At 39.9% G+C, this 16876-nt stretch overlaps 2 protein-coding genes and 1 long non-coding RNA gene across 3 annotated transcripts in view; all 3 read left to right on the forward strand.

Annotated features, from left to right (window-relative positions):
* The window catches only part of LOC125012512, a 250334-nt gene that overhangs the window by 27059 nt on the left and 206399 nt on the right, over window positions 1-16876 (forward strand). Inside the window, exon 7 of the mRNA XM_047592531.1 lies at window positions 16215-16478. Coding sequence (XP_047448487.1) covers window positions 16215-16478 — 264 coding nt within the window. The remainder of the gene's footprint in view (window positions 1-16214; window positions 16479-16876) is intronic.
* LOC124996396 lies at window positions 3448-3876 on the forward strand. Its single transcript, XR_007110848.1, has 3 exons — window positions 3448-3523; window positions 3608-3727; window positions 3809-3876. It is a non-coding gene; the product is annotated as an uncharacterized LOC124996396 (long non-coding RNA).
* LOC124996322 lies at window positions 4236-6906 on the forward strand. The gene is made up of 5 exons (XM_047569185.1): window positions 4236-4677; window positions 5201-5491; window positions 5775-6026; window positions 6176-6319; window positions 6453-6906. The coding sequence occupies exons 1-4, from the start codon at window positions 4644-4646 to the stop codon at window positions 6283-6285; spliced, it is 687 nt and encodes a 228-aa protein (XP_047425141.1). The 5' UTR covers window positions 4236-4643; the 3' UTR covers window positions 6286-6319; window positions 6453-6906.

Genomic DNA, 16876 nt, shown 5'->3' on the forward strand with positions numbered 1-16876 from the left:
ATCAACATATTCTATATTTTAAAAATGTATGATAGTTACTGTATTCTATGTACTTATGATTTCTTTTTTTAAATGTTCTTATTACATTGTCTTTAAGACCATTTTATGCATACAGTATATACTCACTTGATATTTAACCTTGATAAAGACCCAAGTATCACATGCAATTCTCCGATCGGTAAATCATGTGTCTGCAGTGCAGCCCAGAAAATCATGCTAATACAGTTAAAGAGCTTCAGTTACAAATGAGGGCCAGACATGTGCTCAGTGACTTTGGTAGTGGCATGATTGTTGATGTCAGACAGACTTCACCTGGGCTTTTCACCACAACAAGCTCCAAATGTTGCTTAAAGTGGTGCAACAAACCTTTTACTGAGACAAAAGAGAGGTCCTACCTAGGCTTTGTATGGTGTTCCTAACTAAATGAGCATGTGTGTGGGTTTGGCTTTGACTTAGTCTGTTTCATAGCACGCATATATTTTTTGATTGTTGTTTTTGATTGTTCACGTTTATAAAAAGCGACACAAGAAGATGGAAGAATGGCGGCAAGTTAAACCACGTTAAGCTTTATTTAGCGTTAAGCTGCACTGATACACCTGATCAGTTCAGTTCTGCTATCCAAATATTACAGATGCACAATGTTTTTTTTTTAAACAACCTGTATTTAATCATGTTGTTCTCAACAAAATGCTTCCATGAGTCATTTCCATTAAAATATTTCTGTTTTGCATTAAAAAAAATAAAAAAAATAAATCAATTTAAAACCACTTTAATCAGTTTCTGGTGTATTCAGCTTCCTTATAGAGGGGGTCGTTCATGAGTCTGACCTCTTCTTGTGGCTTTCTGTATAAATTCTGTATGGCTACAAACACGAATCACCCACAACATTATGACCACTGACAATAGAAGTAAATAACATCGACCATGTTGTGACATTACAATGTTCTGCTGGGAAACCTTTGGATGTTGTTTAGACATGTACCACCCATCTAGACTAGACCAGACCAGGCACCCCCACCCCATAGCACTGACAGTAGCCATCCCAGCAGGATGTAGCCTGACACAGACACGCACAAAAACACTTTATGAACAACAATTAAAAAAAAAAAAAACATGAGCAGCACAAGGTATTGACCTGGCCTCCAAATTCACTAGATCCCAAACTGATCAAGTATCTGTTGGATGATCCACAGAGGCCCCTCTCCTCAACCCATAGGACCCAAAGACCCCCACTAATGACATTCTGTTACCAGGCACCACAGGACACCCTCAGAAGACCCATGTTTATTCTATGATGAGTTACAACTGTTTTTGGAGGCACATGGGAGACCTACACAACATTAGAAAGGTGGTCATAATGTTATGCCTGATCGGTGCATTTGCTATTAAAGAGTTTGGTCTGACCACCCAGTCATCGGAAAGAGTGACACTACTGTTGTGTAAGTGCATGCTAAAAAAAAAAACTTTGTTGTATCTGCTTCATTGCCATGTTCTTTCTGTATTTGACCCATCCTTTTGTTCACATAGTGTGTACACACAGTTTAGGGGTGGGGGGGGGGGGTTTGTGTCATGACAGATGAGGGTGGAGTTCAAACCTGTGGCCCCAAAGGTGCTTCTCTAACCACTCTGCCACAGATCCCTCAAAAACTCATTCAGTCAGAGCTACTTGTGCGTTCATTTCTCTTTTGCAACTTCATTACTCACTTCCCGTGGCTGAAGTCATGTCCACACTTGAAACCAGAGTTTCACTTCGTGTAAAAACATTATTTACGATGCGCATGGGCTACTGGCAGCTGTTTGGTGGAATGATTTGAGTGAGTATGACCATTGTGATGTTAACAGAAAAATGTATCTGTTGAATGTTTCAAATATTGACATTTTATGCCACACCGTTTATTAAGGCATCAAGAGTTACTGAGCATTGGCAAGACAGCAGCAGTCCACAGGATGATCACATCTACGGCAGGAAGGAAGTTAGAATGCATTTCATAGCGTCTCTAACACTTGGCCTGCACGATACACCAGTTAAAGTAAAGCTTGTTGGAATGACCAAGACACAGAAATTGGCTCATATATATGTATTTAATAAATTCAATAACACTATCATTATCTGGCTTTTGCAGTTAAAACCGAGTTCCTCAAAACATTTTACATTTGCTTCTCGTTTTCTTTAAGGAAATCAATATTGTCTTTAAGCTATATAATCTGAAGTTAAAGCAGGACTAATAACATGGAAAAAAATATAGAAAAACACCATCTGTCAGTTTTTAATCGATTGACTTTGATGGATCAAAGTGGGCGTGATTGAGGAAGTGTGTCAAGTGTGTGTCAGCCACTGTCAAGGTGGGCGTAACCATCGTTGATTGGATGTTGTGGCATTTCATTTCCCTTGGGGGTAGGAATTCGGGGTGTATGTTAAAGTTTTTTAATTAGGTGAAAACAGCGGAGTCAGGAGTCCCGGGGCAGGAAGTCGGTATCTACGTTAAAGTTTTTTAAATTAGATGAAACAGCGGATTCCCGAGCCCCGAGGCGGGAAGTCGGGGTCTATGTGAAAGTATTTTCATCAGGTAAAAACAGCGGTGTCACGACCCCCGAGGTAGGAAGTCGGGTCTATGTGAAAGTTTTTTTTATCAGGTGAAACAGCGGTGTCGCGTATAAAACCGCTGGTCAGCCGATGTCATACGTGCATTTCATCACGGCCTGAAGACGTCACATCAGTCCTGCCTGAGAGTCTCCAAAGTAGCTAATTATTTTTTTTTCTGGGGAGGGTAAGTAATCTCTGTACCTTTATTAGCGGGTGATTCCTTTTACTACACCTAACATAGTTTTCCGAACCTGTTTTTCAGAATAAACATATCTTTTCGTGAAAGCATCAAAAATGGATTCTTGTATGTAACATTTTAAGACTTACATGATTTTATACTTGTTTCATTGTTACGGTATAAGGATAACACAGGGCTTTCTTCCAGACACTGAGAAAGCGGCCTTCTTTTGCCGTGCATATGATGAGGACAGCCAGGGCATCTTATGTAAGCCAGTTATTTCATTCAAATGAAGCTATACATTTTACAGAAATTCACAAGAATTACTCTTGTATTTTTTTTTGTAGGCACCCCTGAAGTAGTCCCATCCACCCCATCTGTATCAGTTCAGAATGGTTAGTTACTTTCCTTTAAAAAAAAACTGCATGTGTGAATATATTTATATGTGTGTGTGTGTGTGTGTGTGTGTGTGTTTCACTAAAGTATTATAATAATAAATAGTTTTCTGGTTATAGTATATCCTTCTCAGACCGTAATCTGGCAGGAGCGGACTGTTTGAAGGTAGAAGCACTAACACTCTTCCGCTTTCTCCTTGACTGTGTATCCCAGAATGTATGTGATAGATTCTATTGACTTGTATTATACTTTAGCAGGTGACGAAGCAATACTAGACAGCGTTTTGGATTACGAGAACGAGAGTGGACTTCTATCTCTCTCTGAAATTCATACAACAGACAGGCCCGAGACACCTCCGACTAACGGTAAGAAGAAGAAAAGAAAACAAAAGTATAAATTTTAAATAAATAAGTAAAATAAATCTAAACCCGTCTCTCTCCATTTTGTAGAGTGCAGACCAGAACCCGCTCACAAGGTGAACAAGGCTACTTGTACCAGCGAAGACGGTGTCTACCCACTACTCGTCATACCCGACACGCCAGAAAAGCAAGGCAGACAACCGGCTAACAGTAAGATTTTTTTTTTTAGAAACTAAATGATTATAAGTAAGCCATGTCACTCATTGTGATATTTTAACATGATTCTGATAGCTAAAGAAGCTGACACTGACGGAGGACCATCTGGATCCAAAATTAGCATACCAGAAGCACCAGAGAAAGAAGTGACTGACGGTAAGAATAAAATACAAATTTTATACAAACTTAAAATAAATAATAGCTAATCAGCTAAATAAAATAAATACTTCTTTATCTATGCTGTAGACTCCAGGCCATACCCCAGACTGAACCATTCCAGTAGAAGAAGTGGCAGGAGGAATACGAGGAGATCAGCTTCAGGACGTCGGGGTCTATCGAGAGGGAAGGTTGTGAAGAGTTTTTGGAAAATACTGACTTCTGTTTGTGAATTGACCTCAGCTTTGATCAGGTAGAGTCGTGTGTGTTGTAATGATGAATGATCAAGGGGAAAATTCGGTCTCGCAGTCAGCTCTGTTATCTTTACAGTCTATGGTTGAAGTGTTAAGCGATATCCCTCACCCGCAAACTTTACCTCCACTGGTTGAAATACAACAACAATTAGAGATTTCAAACGAGCCTCAGGCTCGCCACGAACCTTCGGATTTACAGAATTTGGAAAGTATCCATGTAGCCCTTCAGCGTTTAAGAGAAGCTCCGTCCAGTCCTCCAGTCCCGGGATATCTTACGTCCTCCCTCTCAACCCCGCGTCGTTTGTCCGTCTAATGTACCATTACCTTGGCCGACCCAGGTTTTTGCTGGTTGTCAACATCCTTCCTTCCCATTTTGTTTGTAAGAAGTACATTTATTTGGTAAAAAGCAATGCTATACTGTTTCTTTTCAAAGATCTCCTGCCTTTGCCGCGTAAAAACACCTGCAGATATCGACAAACGAGCAAATCTATAAAGTGGAAATGCTGCTTCTTCTGTGCTCCTGGATTATTGCGGGTAAGTTGAGGAAAAACATTCGCTTAGAGTGAAGAATATGGCTCTGACATTACACTTACTAGACAGCTTCACCGGGTACACTAGTGAAAACAAATACGTTCTGATGTTACAGTCCTGCACTAAATCCTCTTTCATGACTGTTGTAAAGTTCAGTTTATGGTGCAGCAGCATCTGAAAGGTAATAATCCAGTATGTAACTTGTGGTTAAACTAAATTTCTGTCAAAATAATAAAAACATGTAGCTATAAAATTTGAAACACAGAAGTAGACAGGAATCAGGCAAAAGTAACAATCTGATGATTGAGTTCTATCTCAGCACTCTCTGAAAAATCAGGCAGTGCTTCGACAAATGCAACATGCAGCATGACCAAGTATTGTCCCTGCGGTCAAAATCTTGCTCTGGCATTTACTCGACATAAAAGAAAAAGAGACTCAATCATTTCAGTATACGTTTAAGTGTTTTTGAAGGTGTAATTGTGCATTTCGAACATTCAGTCTTGTTTGAATGTTTCTTATTTCCTAGGGATCGTGGCGGAGGACTCGTCAGTGACATATTATCAACTGAGAAACAGCTCAGTGTGTCTGCGTCCTAGAAAACCACCACCGTATACTAGTGTGGTATGGAAGATTGGAGGAAAAGTGGTTGTTTCTGGTACAGGAGTCAATCCCATCTTTGCAGGGAAAGTGTTTGCTCCTGGAAACCACTCTCTGTGTATTAATGAACTGACGGACACAGGTGCTGCCATCTATGAATTATCTTTAGTTGACCCAGACTTTAATGCAGTAACAGAGAGACACCAAGTCATTGTTGAAGGTAGGTTCTGTGCTGTAATTTGTCTTTACACTGTGCATGGATCTGCCTGACATGTTCCTCCATTTAGGAATTTAGTAGCATGTTTTCTCCAACTAGTCTCAAACCAGAAGCATGAAAAAAATCTGTTAGCACCTTCACCACAATGTTATGCAAAATTAGTTTCATAGCAACTCCAAAACTTTTCGTTCCTTGTATTATTTGTATATTGTTTATATATTAAAAGCTTGTGCTTACAGCTGAAAACCTGTAGAGGGCGACACTTTCATTTATCTTCCTGTTGCAGAACCTGTTCCTGAACCAGAGGTGATGATAACAGTCCTTCACTCCAACCTGTCTGCTGGACTGTGGAGTACCAAAGTGAACTGCTCCATCCAGGATGACTGGCTGTGGTCCCTGTGTGATGGAGAGAGCTGCAGAGATGCTCAGAAATCATTCAGCAAGGTCAACATCAGCATCTCTACCGACAACTCCACCGTTTTCTGCAGCGGCGAGAACCACGTCAGCAAAAATAATGCGTCTAAAAGCATACAGATCTGTAAGTACTGTGTTTTTCTTGATCAGCCTTGATCAGCTGTTAAGTGTCCTTATACACACACTGTATATGTTACAATACAACTGTTTTTAAGAATCCGCTGTTACAGCTGAAAAGAAGAAAACCAAATACCTGTTTTCAATGTGTTTCAGGTTTCTATCAGTCTATCCTTGAGCATAAAGCTCAGACACATGTGTTACCAGTGGTAATAAGACTTGTTGCAGTGTGTTTATGTCTGTGTATGTACTGCCTGTGTGGTTAAGAAGCTCCATTCACCAGCATGCAACCGCCAACAAGTAAGCGAGTTAAAACTGCTCTTTATGACAACAATATGTGATGCAATATTTATGGCGCACTCCATGTTCTAGTGGTAGGGGGTCACGTTGTTTATAAGGCAACTAAAAATGTATGTATTATTTTACTACCCAGTCTGAACCCTCCTACGAGAACGTAGCAGAGTCGTCATAGAGCTCCACGAAATAAGCAGCCCAAGACAACAGAGGCTGGATCCAAGGCGCTGAATGTGAAGAGGTTGGCGAGAGCGACAGCAGTAAAGACGCAGGCACAACAGCTTATGATGGTTGACAGAGTGTAGACTGAAACATGTACAGGAACAGATACATGGATGGATGGATCATAGATCGAAGTATAGATGAATGGATGAAAGACTTTGGACGATGATTATGATGATAATGGATGGATGTATAATTGCATATATTTCCTGAAATATGCTATTTCCCCTTCTCTTTCTCGTGTAAAATGTCATTTCTAATGCTTAAAACCTGTAACCATGGACTCAGCTTCACCATTATGTAGTTACCAACCACTGTAAAATATCATGTATGTGAACAACAATACATTTACAACAACAGTATTGATTAAAGGGGGGAAACCCTGAGATGTTATATTGTAACTGAACCTCTCACTAAAGCATATTGTGAGAAAGTGAATGTTCATAGCATGATGTAAAAGTTGTGTGCAATGATGAGGTTTTTTTTTTTTTTTTTTTTTTTTTTTTTTTAGCTTATTATAAAGTGCATATCTTAGGATTTGTGGGAACAAACCGGAGTAACCTAAACCCATCGATGGAGACGTTTAAGTCAACAAACTTTTTTCAGAGCAGACATTTTCTTTGTCACAGCAGCAAACACACTGTGGTGCACCCGTGCTTCACCTGCCATGCCAAATGATCTTAACTACTTATCTTGGCTAATGTTTTTTGTGAAAAGAGTTTATTGACGGCCAGCAGGTGGAAGTCAGCTCAGGTATCACTGTTGGATGTGGAGTTCTTCTTCCACCTAGCAGGTTTCCTCAGACCCAGGATGTCTCTGTCTCTGGTTTCCTCCATGACCTCATTCATCTTCTTTGGTGTCTCTGGGTGGGTTTCCTCAGAAACTTGTTCCACCTCCATCAGTGTGGGATCAGGGAAGGCATTAGGCATGGATGCCTCCTGCTCGCAGGCTATTTGTGGACTTGAGTAGCAATTTTTGAATTGCTGAGGATCTATGCATCGGAGTTTTTAAGAACTCTCTCTAGTTCACACTTTGCTTCTTTCTCCCTGTTAATTATAGTCCATCAGATTCAAAACAAGTTCACTTGTATCTGTCTCAGACACACAGCCCTGTAAATAAAATAAATAATGATAAATAAATAAATAAAAATGGAATGTTGTCTTCTAAATGTTTTCTCTGCTTTTTTCATTTTATATTTGGCTGTTGACTAATTGCCTTTATTATCTGATTGACTGATCGCTATGACTGGCTCATGGCATCTTTCACTGCTTAAGGCAGGGCTGGGCAATTAATTTCTACAGGGGCCACATGAAAAATCTGAAGTGTGTTGGAGGGCCAAACCAAACGATAACTTGAACGTAATTCTGCTCAATATTAATTTTCTCCCATTGTAAAAAGCAGTGAATTATATATGTTGATAAGCTGCTACTGGTAATCAGAAACATAAGAATATTCTGTAAATATTTATTTAAATTTATGAGTTTTGCTGTAGGTTGAAGAGGAAAATGAAACACAATTGATCTGTAGTTTTGGATATAACGCATTGGAATGTTGGAAAATTTGTCCTCTTTGGAAAACGTCAGTGGACCAAGGAGGGAAATTATAAAATATAAATAAAATAAAACTATAATGTTTAACCCTTTAAGACCCGAATGTTCGTCTGCCCACAAAGAGAAGCTTGCTGTATTTGAATTACCGTAGCTACCCGATAGACAATATTCAAGTTGCGCTTTCTAGAAAAAACGCTGCCATTACGGTAATGATGACGCACAGCTGCTGTCGGCTGCAGGTTGGAGAGCAACGATCGCGGAGCCCCAGCAAGAGAGACTTGTTTGGAGGAATTTGTTGGTAAAAACAAAGTTAGTTATACCCTTGAGATGTCACAAAGGTCTTCCAGGCAAAAGCACAACTAACCAGTGTTCAGTCACAATGAATATTATCAATAGCGCAAACCACTGTGACTTACGGTAATTCAAAATCGGCCGCTTTGACGGATGCCAGCGATCCGTTCAGGCTTTTGAGGGTTAATAGATGGCAAGAAGCTGTTTCAAGCTTACTTTTTGAAGAATTAACGAACTAACAGTGCCATGACGTAAATAATACATCATGGCTCAAAATAAAAGCAACACAGTCCTATTGCATGCACAGTATAAATAATTGTTCATTTGTGCTTATGACTGACATACCGCGGGCCAGACGGGAATGCCCAAAGGGCCGTATGTGGCCCGCGGGCCGTAAAATGCCCAGGTCTGGCTTAAGGGGTGTATTTTATTCTGATGTAATACCCAGAGTGACCAGCAGGTCATGTCTAAGCAGCTGATGGGACACACTTTGGATTCACCCCATCATCATTCTGCAGTGCAATGAGACCAGACACCAGTACAGACTCTCTCACACGTGAGTGCAAAAATACACATACTACCTACAACTAGAGATGGGGCGTTTGAAATCACAAAACCCTTTAAGCTATTGCCTATTTTCAATTTCATTTAAAAAAATAAATATATTTATGTTTTCTTTTTTTAAAAAACATATTTTATTGTGTCAGCTTGAAACCATACCACCATAAAGTGTAGCCGAACGGGATTGTGCCTGGCAAATAAAATCTCATACTAACCATGACCCAATAAATGACACGTCTCGATTGCATTACAGTTTATCGTCCACTAGATGTCCTACTTTCACACTGTGTCACTGAAGCCCGATGGTAAGAGTCGTGAACTACTCAGTTCTCTCGCACAAAGCTCCTCTATATCCAGGTTCACCGTGACTGAGGCATTTTTAACTATGCAAGCCCCTCCCACCAGGCTTAATAATTACATCATATTCGTAACACATTTTTTTTCATCTTTAGAGTCACTAATATTTTCATAACATTTATAAATGCAAGTATTTGAACAAGCCACACCCTTAATGAATGAACTGTTGCTGGTCACGTGACCAAGATGACTTCCGGGTGGTTCCTATTAAGCAGCTGATTGGACAGAAATAATGATGGGAACTGAAGTTCTTTAAACTGCACTGAAGCACTAGAATCAGTTCATTCACGCACCGTGAGTCTCACTCGCTCTATTTCCTCCTCCACTCTTCACTTTAAGTGTTCCTTACTGTCTTAAAATAAAGAGGTTTTTGTTTTCATGTGGATTGACTCAACATAAGCCGTTAACAACAATAATTGTTTAAGAGGGTAAGGGGAATTGCACAGAAGGCCCTAGGTTTTTCAGTCTGGTAACGGGGAATGGAAAGTAGGTCCTTGTCTGTGGAGTGCAGGGACCGTGACTGGGAGTAGGGTTGGAGGAGATCAGTGATGTACTTGGGTGCCAGTGAGTGGAGAGATTTGTCAGGTCAGGAGGAGGATTCAGTAAGTGATGCGTGCTTTGACAGGGAAGCCAGTGAAGTTGCTGGATGTGCTGCCAGGGCTTGTTGTGTCTTAGCACCTCTGCAGCGGAGGTCTGGACATACACCTTTGCAGTAGTCCAGGTGTGAGAAGATGAATGAGTGGATGAGGGGTCTCAGTTACTGAGTTGGACAGTGCAGGCCGAAGTCTTGAAATGTTTCTAAGGTAAAAGAAAGCAGATTTGGTGATGCTCTTGACGTGGGATCGGAATGAGAGGGGCGAGTCCAGGATGGAATCTGTCTAGAACCAGGGGAAGATCACCAATCTTCTTGAGCAGAGGCACCGGGGGCCACCACCATGAGCTCTGTTTCACATCTACATCGCCCTGTTATAAAGTACAGTTTTAGCTGCAGGTACTGATTTGAATTGTGAAGAAATCAGAAAAGGGCTAATATAACATAAATATATTTACACATGTTGACTGTTCTTCTACTTAATGTAATTACAGTTTGACACTTGATCAGCTTCTCCCTATCACTTCAGTCCTCAGTGGTGACATTGGTTTAAGTAAATAGTTGTCTAACCCAAGTCAAGTGAGAGACACAGTGATGCTTACAAAGTTGTTCCTGTATATCTTTCATTAGTAATATACAGAGGCCGTGGGAACCAGTGCAGAAACCGCAGCGCGAGATCTGTTAAGACCAGCCCTCTAGACAGGCCATGAGAACACGTGGTGCAGATTTGCTAATGTGAGGTTTCAACACTTCCTCCCACCTCCAAAGGCATGCTTGTAAGACTAATTGGTGACCCTAAACTGATCCTAGGTGTGAGTGTGATTGTGAGTGTGAATGGCTGTTTGTGTCTGTATTAGCCTTGCGATAAGCTGAAGACAGCTGGGATAGGCTCCAGCAACCCCCACGACCCTAGTGAGGATAAGCTCCAGCAGAAGATGAGATGAGTTTTCAACATGCAGCTACGTAGCTTGACTGCAGACAACATAGCTTACAGGTTAAGGACCTAAACATTCTGAGGTTACTGGGGTAGGAGAAGGAATGAGCCATTTCAAGCGACTCACCCAGTTCTCGGAAGTGGCAACTGTTTCTGAAAAATAGGCTGTACCACTCAAATGGTACACCACCAGTGTCCTGTGGTTCTGTGGTTAGCTTAAACGTGCAGAAAGTCAGAACTGTGACCAACCATTTAGCTGCACTCTTATCGGTTCTACCTCTTCACCATCTATGGCCTGCTGTACTGAAATGAGGAAGTGCAATACTGCAGGCCAAATGTGGTTGCCTACCGATCTACTTGTCTTACCCATGATTGGATGCAGAGATGAAGCGTTCAAGATGGTGCAAAGCAAGTGGAAAATTTATGTCAAATGTGAACTGTGGCTTGGCTCGTTGCCTTTGTCATTAAGTTTCACACAGAGAAATTGATACTGACCGCTCACTTCCTCATTCGCCACCTGTCACCACTCTGCTAATGGCAACAAACCATGTTTTAGTTTCTACATTAACTGTTTAAATTCTACGAGCTGAAAATAAAACTCTGTTTTACGCAGTGCTACAAACGCCTCTTGTTGTCTTGGAAACACCATGGCTGTGCTTTGAATGCCATGATGTCTGATTCTTGCTGTGGCACCTCTCTGTGTGAAGAGGAACTAGCGCCTTAGTTAATCTGCATCTTTTCAAGCCCTCCCTACTAAACATAAACAAAGTAAACAGTGACTAAATAGCCTGCAATAAGATTTATAAGATAGATTTATAACAAATCCTAATATTTGGCCTTGGACTTAGTGCTACAAAGAATATTCTAAGTTAACACAGCTTAGTTGAGGTTTTACAGTTATATAGCTACCTACAAACTGAGGAGTTTCATTTTAGAATTAATTTGGCCATATTGTATTCATTGATGATGGCCAACGGCTGAAACTTGTTATTCCATATACTACAAATGCTGCTGCAGTCTCGACCTTTCCATGTATTTCTTTTCCTCCTCCATGCACATTGGTAACATGTGAAGTCAAACTGAACTTATTACAATACTTCAAATTCTGCATGCAGCTAAAAGACTTCAACTTTAGCTCCGTAGAATTATTCAGTTTACACTGAATGCAAAGTTGACACTTTGCATTCAATTGTGCTGGCGAAACAAACAAACAGCAGTATCGCTGCAGTCATTCAGCCATTTCCTGTGTTTGGGGTCACAGCCCAACCAAACATAAAACCAGCAACCCACCGATAATGCGATGCTATGGCGTCTGTGTTGAGGTTGAAGAATGTGTTTCACTTTAGTACTGCAAAGCCATATAGTAATTTAAAATGCAGGCGTGCATGTATTTTCAGATAAAAATACATTTCTTTATTTCAATCTCTGTCTAGTTACAGTTCTGTTAGGAGGCACAGCCTGGAGGAACTAAAAGCAGACACACATGCAGTGTGTAGATGATGATGATAAAGGCTTGTAGGGTAACAGGCCTAGATGCAGATTCTCATGCGTAACAGAAACGGCATAGGAAGGTGGCTGCATGGCGTTCATGACAGTCATGATGAGAAAATGCTTGAATAAAACTTTCTGGAATTGTTGAGGAAGGAGTTCCTGGTCATTTCAGTAACTGTCTGTTGCAAGACATTCATACGACTGGAGCAGTGGGTGTATAACATGCAAATTACCACTCATCACTAAATCACTAAAATATTGTCTTAGTCTTAGGTTTCATGCACGTGCAATGATTTTTTGAAATACGTTTTTATTTCACTGGACCAAGCATAAACATCTGCTAAAGAAAAAAATCTAATAATATCAACTGAGGACAGGAAACGTGAGGGTGTCAAACAAATGCTGCGGTCGAGTTCACGGTAGTCGTCTTAGCTTAGCTGTGTAAAAGGGAAGGAAGCAGAGAGCGGCTATAATCCAAAGAAGAAGTTGAAAAAAATTGGTCAGTTCATATTTATCTCGAAATATAACTTCTCCTTTCTTCTCTCGCTCGTCGCTGTTATTAGCAGGCAGAACAGTTTCACGTTGCTGGAGTGCAGCAGGGCTTGATGTTAGCATGAGGCACACTGTGCTCTTGGCGCTGGGCTTATTCTGTAAGTAAAGTCATTAATTCTTTTCAAATGATGCAGGTCAAGTTATATGTTTCTCAGTGTGTTGTAAGTTCACTCTTTTTTCTCAAACACAATTGAATGGAGCAGACTTGTGTGTTTAAAAAATATATATTATTAATGTGATTACTGAGCACAACATGCTGATTGGAGTACCTTTTGTGTGCGTATTTCAGTGTGTATATGATTAAAGGTGGTATGTATTTGGCTTTTGAACGGTGTTATTCTTACAAGTCTTGTTTTATTAAATTTTTTTATTTGATTAAGTAGTGTTTTATTGCTTTGTGTTTCTTAAACTTACAGTTTCTAGTATTGTCTCAAAAGCCCGCTGATTATCAGCCGCTGTCTCCACCTTTTTCTTAACTGGCTTAAAGTGCATTGTGGTTTTAACTCTGAGCTTGATCGTATCATATCTCCATTCTAGTGCTCAGTACACTCTTCTGCGGAAACGCTCAAGGTAATTGATGTTTTTTCTTTGTTTTCTCTCATTTTATATAATGAATAGAATAATTATCTGGTATTCATCAGCCCCTTTATCACTCTTCTCTGTACTCGCATCTTTTGTGTTTTTTGTGATGTAGCAGTTCATATTATAACATGAGCAGCTAATTAGGGTCTGAGTGTTAACAGAACAGGTGTTATACCCACCCTAGGGCCAAATGTTACATTCACTTAAGAGGTTGATGGGTTTTCTGTTGACGCATGTGATCATTTTAACAGCAGATGGCGCTGATGAAGGAACCAGACAAACCACCAGTCAGCCACACTTACTCAGTTACAACAGTCTGACATGATGTAAATGATCTCCTGACTACTACCATAGTGTCTTTTTTATATGTTACCTCTTTGAGATGCTAAAGTCATCATTATATCACCACAGTCACTGGTATTAAAATAAATTAAATGCTTTCAGATGTGAAGTGACTAAACATGTCGACACCATGACAATCAGACTCATCTAGAAAATAAGGAAATGACAAGATTAATGTGTAAGCAGGGCCATGGCCGTATGACAGAAAATGTATATCACAGTATTTTTCAAAGTTCTGACGGTAACATGGTATTTTTTTCATGCATAATTACATGTTCACAACGCAGTCTGAAATGAAATCCTGGGACACTGACAGCTTGGAGATAAAAAAAAAAAAGGAAAAATTAAATGTTATCAAGATGAAATGAAGATTCATGCTTCAATTATTTTAGTATAAGTATTTATTCATATTTATATCAGAAGTTTTGAATTTAGCTTGGAGTGGGTTTGGGAGGCTTACCATAGTTCCTAGACTTTAATAAGCAACTTTTGAAATAATAATAATGATAACAAATTAAGTGATGAAATGATCAATGATGAAATCAGCGTGGTTAGGGCACTCCCATTTCACCTGGCAATGAAAATACCTTTTGCTGATTGGTCACTGGTATTTTCTGATTGGTTGATGATTAACCAGAGCGGCCTGCCTTCACCTCATCTCTTCATAGATTACTAATCTCTCTTGAAGTCTATGTGCGGCGAAATGCTGTGAGACTTGAGAGCAATGCTTAAACATATTCAAACCACTATGTCTGTAATGTGCATACGTACGTAGTCTATGCGCAGCATTTTTTGTCTTCAGACAGGGGACAGGTCCAAAACGAGGACTGTCCCCAGAAATCGGGGACGTGTGGCCACCCTAAAAACCTCACAGAGCTGACGTTTAGAACAAGTTCTTCCGTGTCTTCATGGTGTTCTCATTCTGCCGCACACTTTCCATCCTCACCACACCTCACAAATCGGAGATGTCTGGTCACCTTAAAAAAAAAAAAAAAAACAGCGTCACAGTTGCACCATGCGTGCTTAGAAGCACTACATTGAAAAAAGAAAAGTCCAGTCTGCAACAGTTTCTCAGGGTCCAGCATCTGAACGCAAATACACCAGTATACTGTCCAGCCCTGTGTATAAGAGAGTGAATTGAGCTTTACTAGGCTCGAGGGCCACAACATGAAGTGGAGACAGACAACAGGGTTACAAACATAAGGATTTATTTCATTAAAAAGAAAACAAAAAGGTGACAGATGAGACACAACAAGCTTCTCCAGCTGAAATGCCTTTAGGCCTCTAAGGCCCCGAGGGTCTTTATTCAGTTTTTTTCTGCTAGGGCTGATTGAGGTGATTGAGTGCAAGCCAAAGACTTTTTCACAGCCAGGAAATAAGAATAAGCTCATTTCACTTTCTTACACTACAACGCTGTCGTCTTTGTACAGTGGTGTTTGCATAAGTTATATAAGGAAATAAAACAATAATAAGGAAATATAAATATAATAAGGAAATGAAACAATGTACTGTACCTTAGATGTACACTCACTTACCACTTTATTAGTTACACATGCTCAATTGCTTGTTAACTAATCAGCCAATCACATGGCTGCAATTCAATGCATTTAGTCATGAAGAGGTGATCGAGACAACTTGCTGAAGTTCAAACCGAGCATCAGAATGAGGAAGAAAGAGGATTTAAGTAACTTTGAATGTGGTATGGTTGTTGGTGCCAGATGGACTTTACTTCCCTCCTTTTAAAGTATTTATTTTTTTCTTGGAATTGAGTTGTGCAGGTTGCAGGTCACATCAGAGGTAGAAAAAGTTCTGAAATTGCTAAGTTTAGTCTCAACCTGATGTACAGGAAAGCTCATAGACAGGCAGGATCAAAACAGTCCCGCCTGACAACTTGAAATCTATGGAGTGGTTTAGAAGCAGGTTAAAAGGAATAAAATAACTTGGATGTTTTAAGCTAAATGCTTGATGATAGAAGAAGAGCCACTTAGGAACAAATACTTCAAACTATACAAATAAATGAAGGTATAATGTAAGATTCCACTTTTATATTTGAAACATCAGTTCATGACAAGAACACAACTGTTAAATCTGCTGAATTAACACAGACACAGTAGAGTCAGTAAAGGTTGAAATGTTTGAGCCTCATCATTGAGTCTAAAGCCACTGAGGTGACTGAGAACCCACATAACCAGAGGAAGAATGAATGAAACTTGGAGAGATTTATGGAGCTACTGATGACATATTCACACCAGTTGATGAACTAATTGTCCTGACTCTGGTTAATGTATCTTTCATAGAAACAACTGAGGTTCAACAGTTCAACACTAGATGGAGTCTGATGATATTTGTTACCACTGCACTAAATCAATTAAACTTTTCTGTGTATTCTATTTTTTACTCAAACTGAGTATTTTTTGTTGTGAACAGTTTCCAGTAAGGCCACAGTGATCCTTCAACCCAACTGGACTCAGATATTCACAGGAGAGACAATCACCCTCAGATGTGAGATCCAGGGAGGTGGAGGAACTCAGTGGACGTATGAATGGGAACAAGACGAGTTAAACAAACCTCCAACATCCAGAGAATACAGGACCATTAGAGCTACTGAGTCTGACAGTGGAGGATACAGATGTAGAGGTAGAAGTTACTATTTTACAGAGTGGAGTGATACCATCAGACTGACTGTATCAGGTAAGATGAACATCTATCATCCATATAAAGTTTTATGGTTTTACAGTGTTTTAATCTAATGTCAATAAAACACTTTTCATTTCAACAATATTGTAGCTGTCTTTATTCTAGTAGCAACAGAGCTGAGAGGCAGCTTGTGGTTTAGTTATTAACATGAACAGAAATCCTTCACATTGAATCTGGAATAGAAACAAGAATATCAGAGTAACTTATTATGTGCTGTACACTTCTCCATCCAACTCTGATCCAGTCCCTCCAGGAAACTCTGGATAAACATGTTTAGGGGAAACTCCATCAAGTGGAATGTAACTGAAAATGTACAGAGAAGAAAATGCAGATTTGTTTCTCCCATCCCCACCCATTGATTTAAATTTAATTACTGTAACTAAATGACTCAG

The sequence above is a fragment of the Mugil cephalus genome, chromosome 1 (genome assembly GCF_022458985.1).
Source record: "Mugil cephalus isolate CIBA_MC_2020 chromosome 1, CIBA_Mcephalus_1.1, whole genome shotgun sequence".
Lineage (NCBI taxonomy): Eukaryota > Metazoa > Chordata > Actinopteri > Mugiliformes > Mugilidae > Mugil > Mugil cephalus.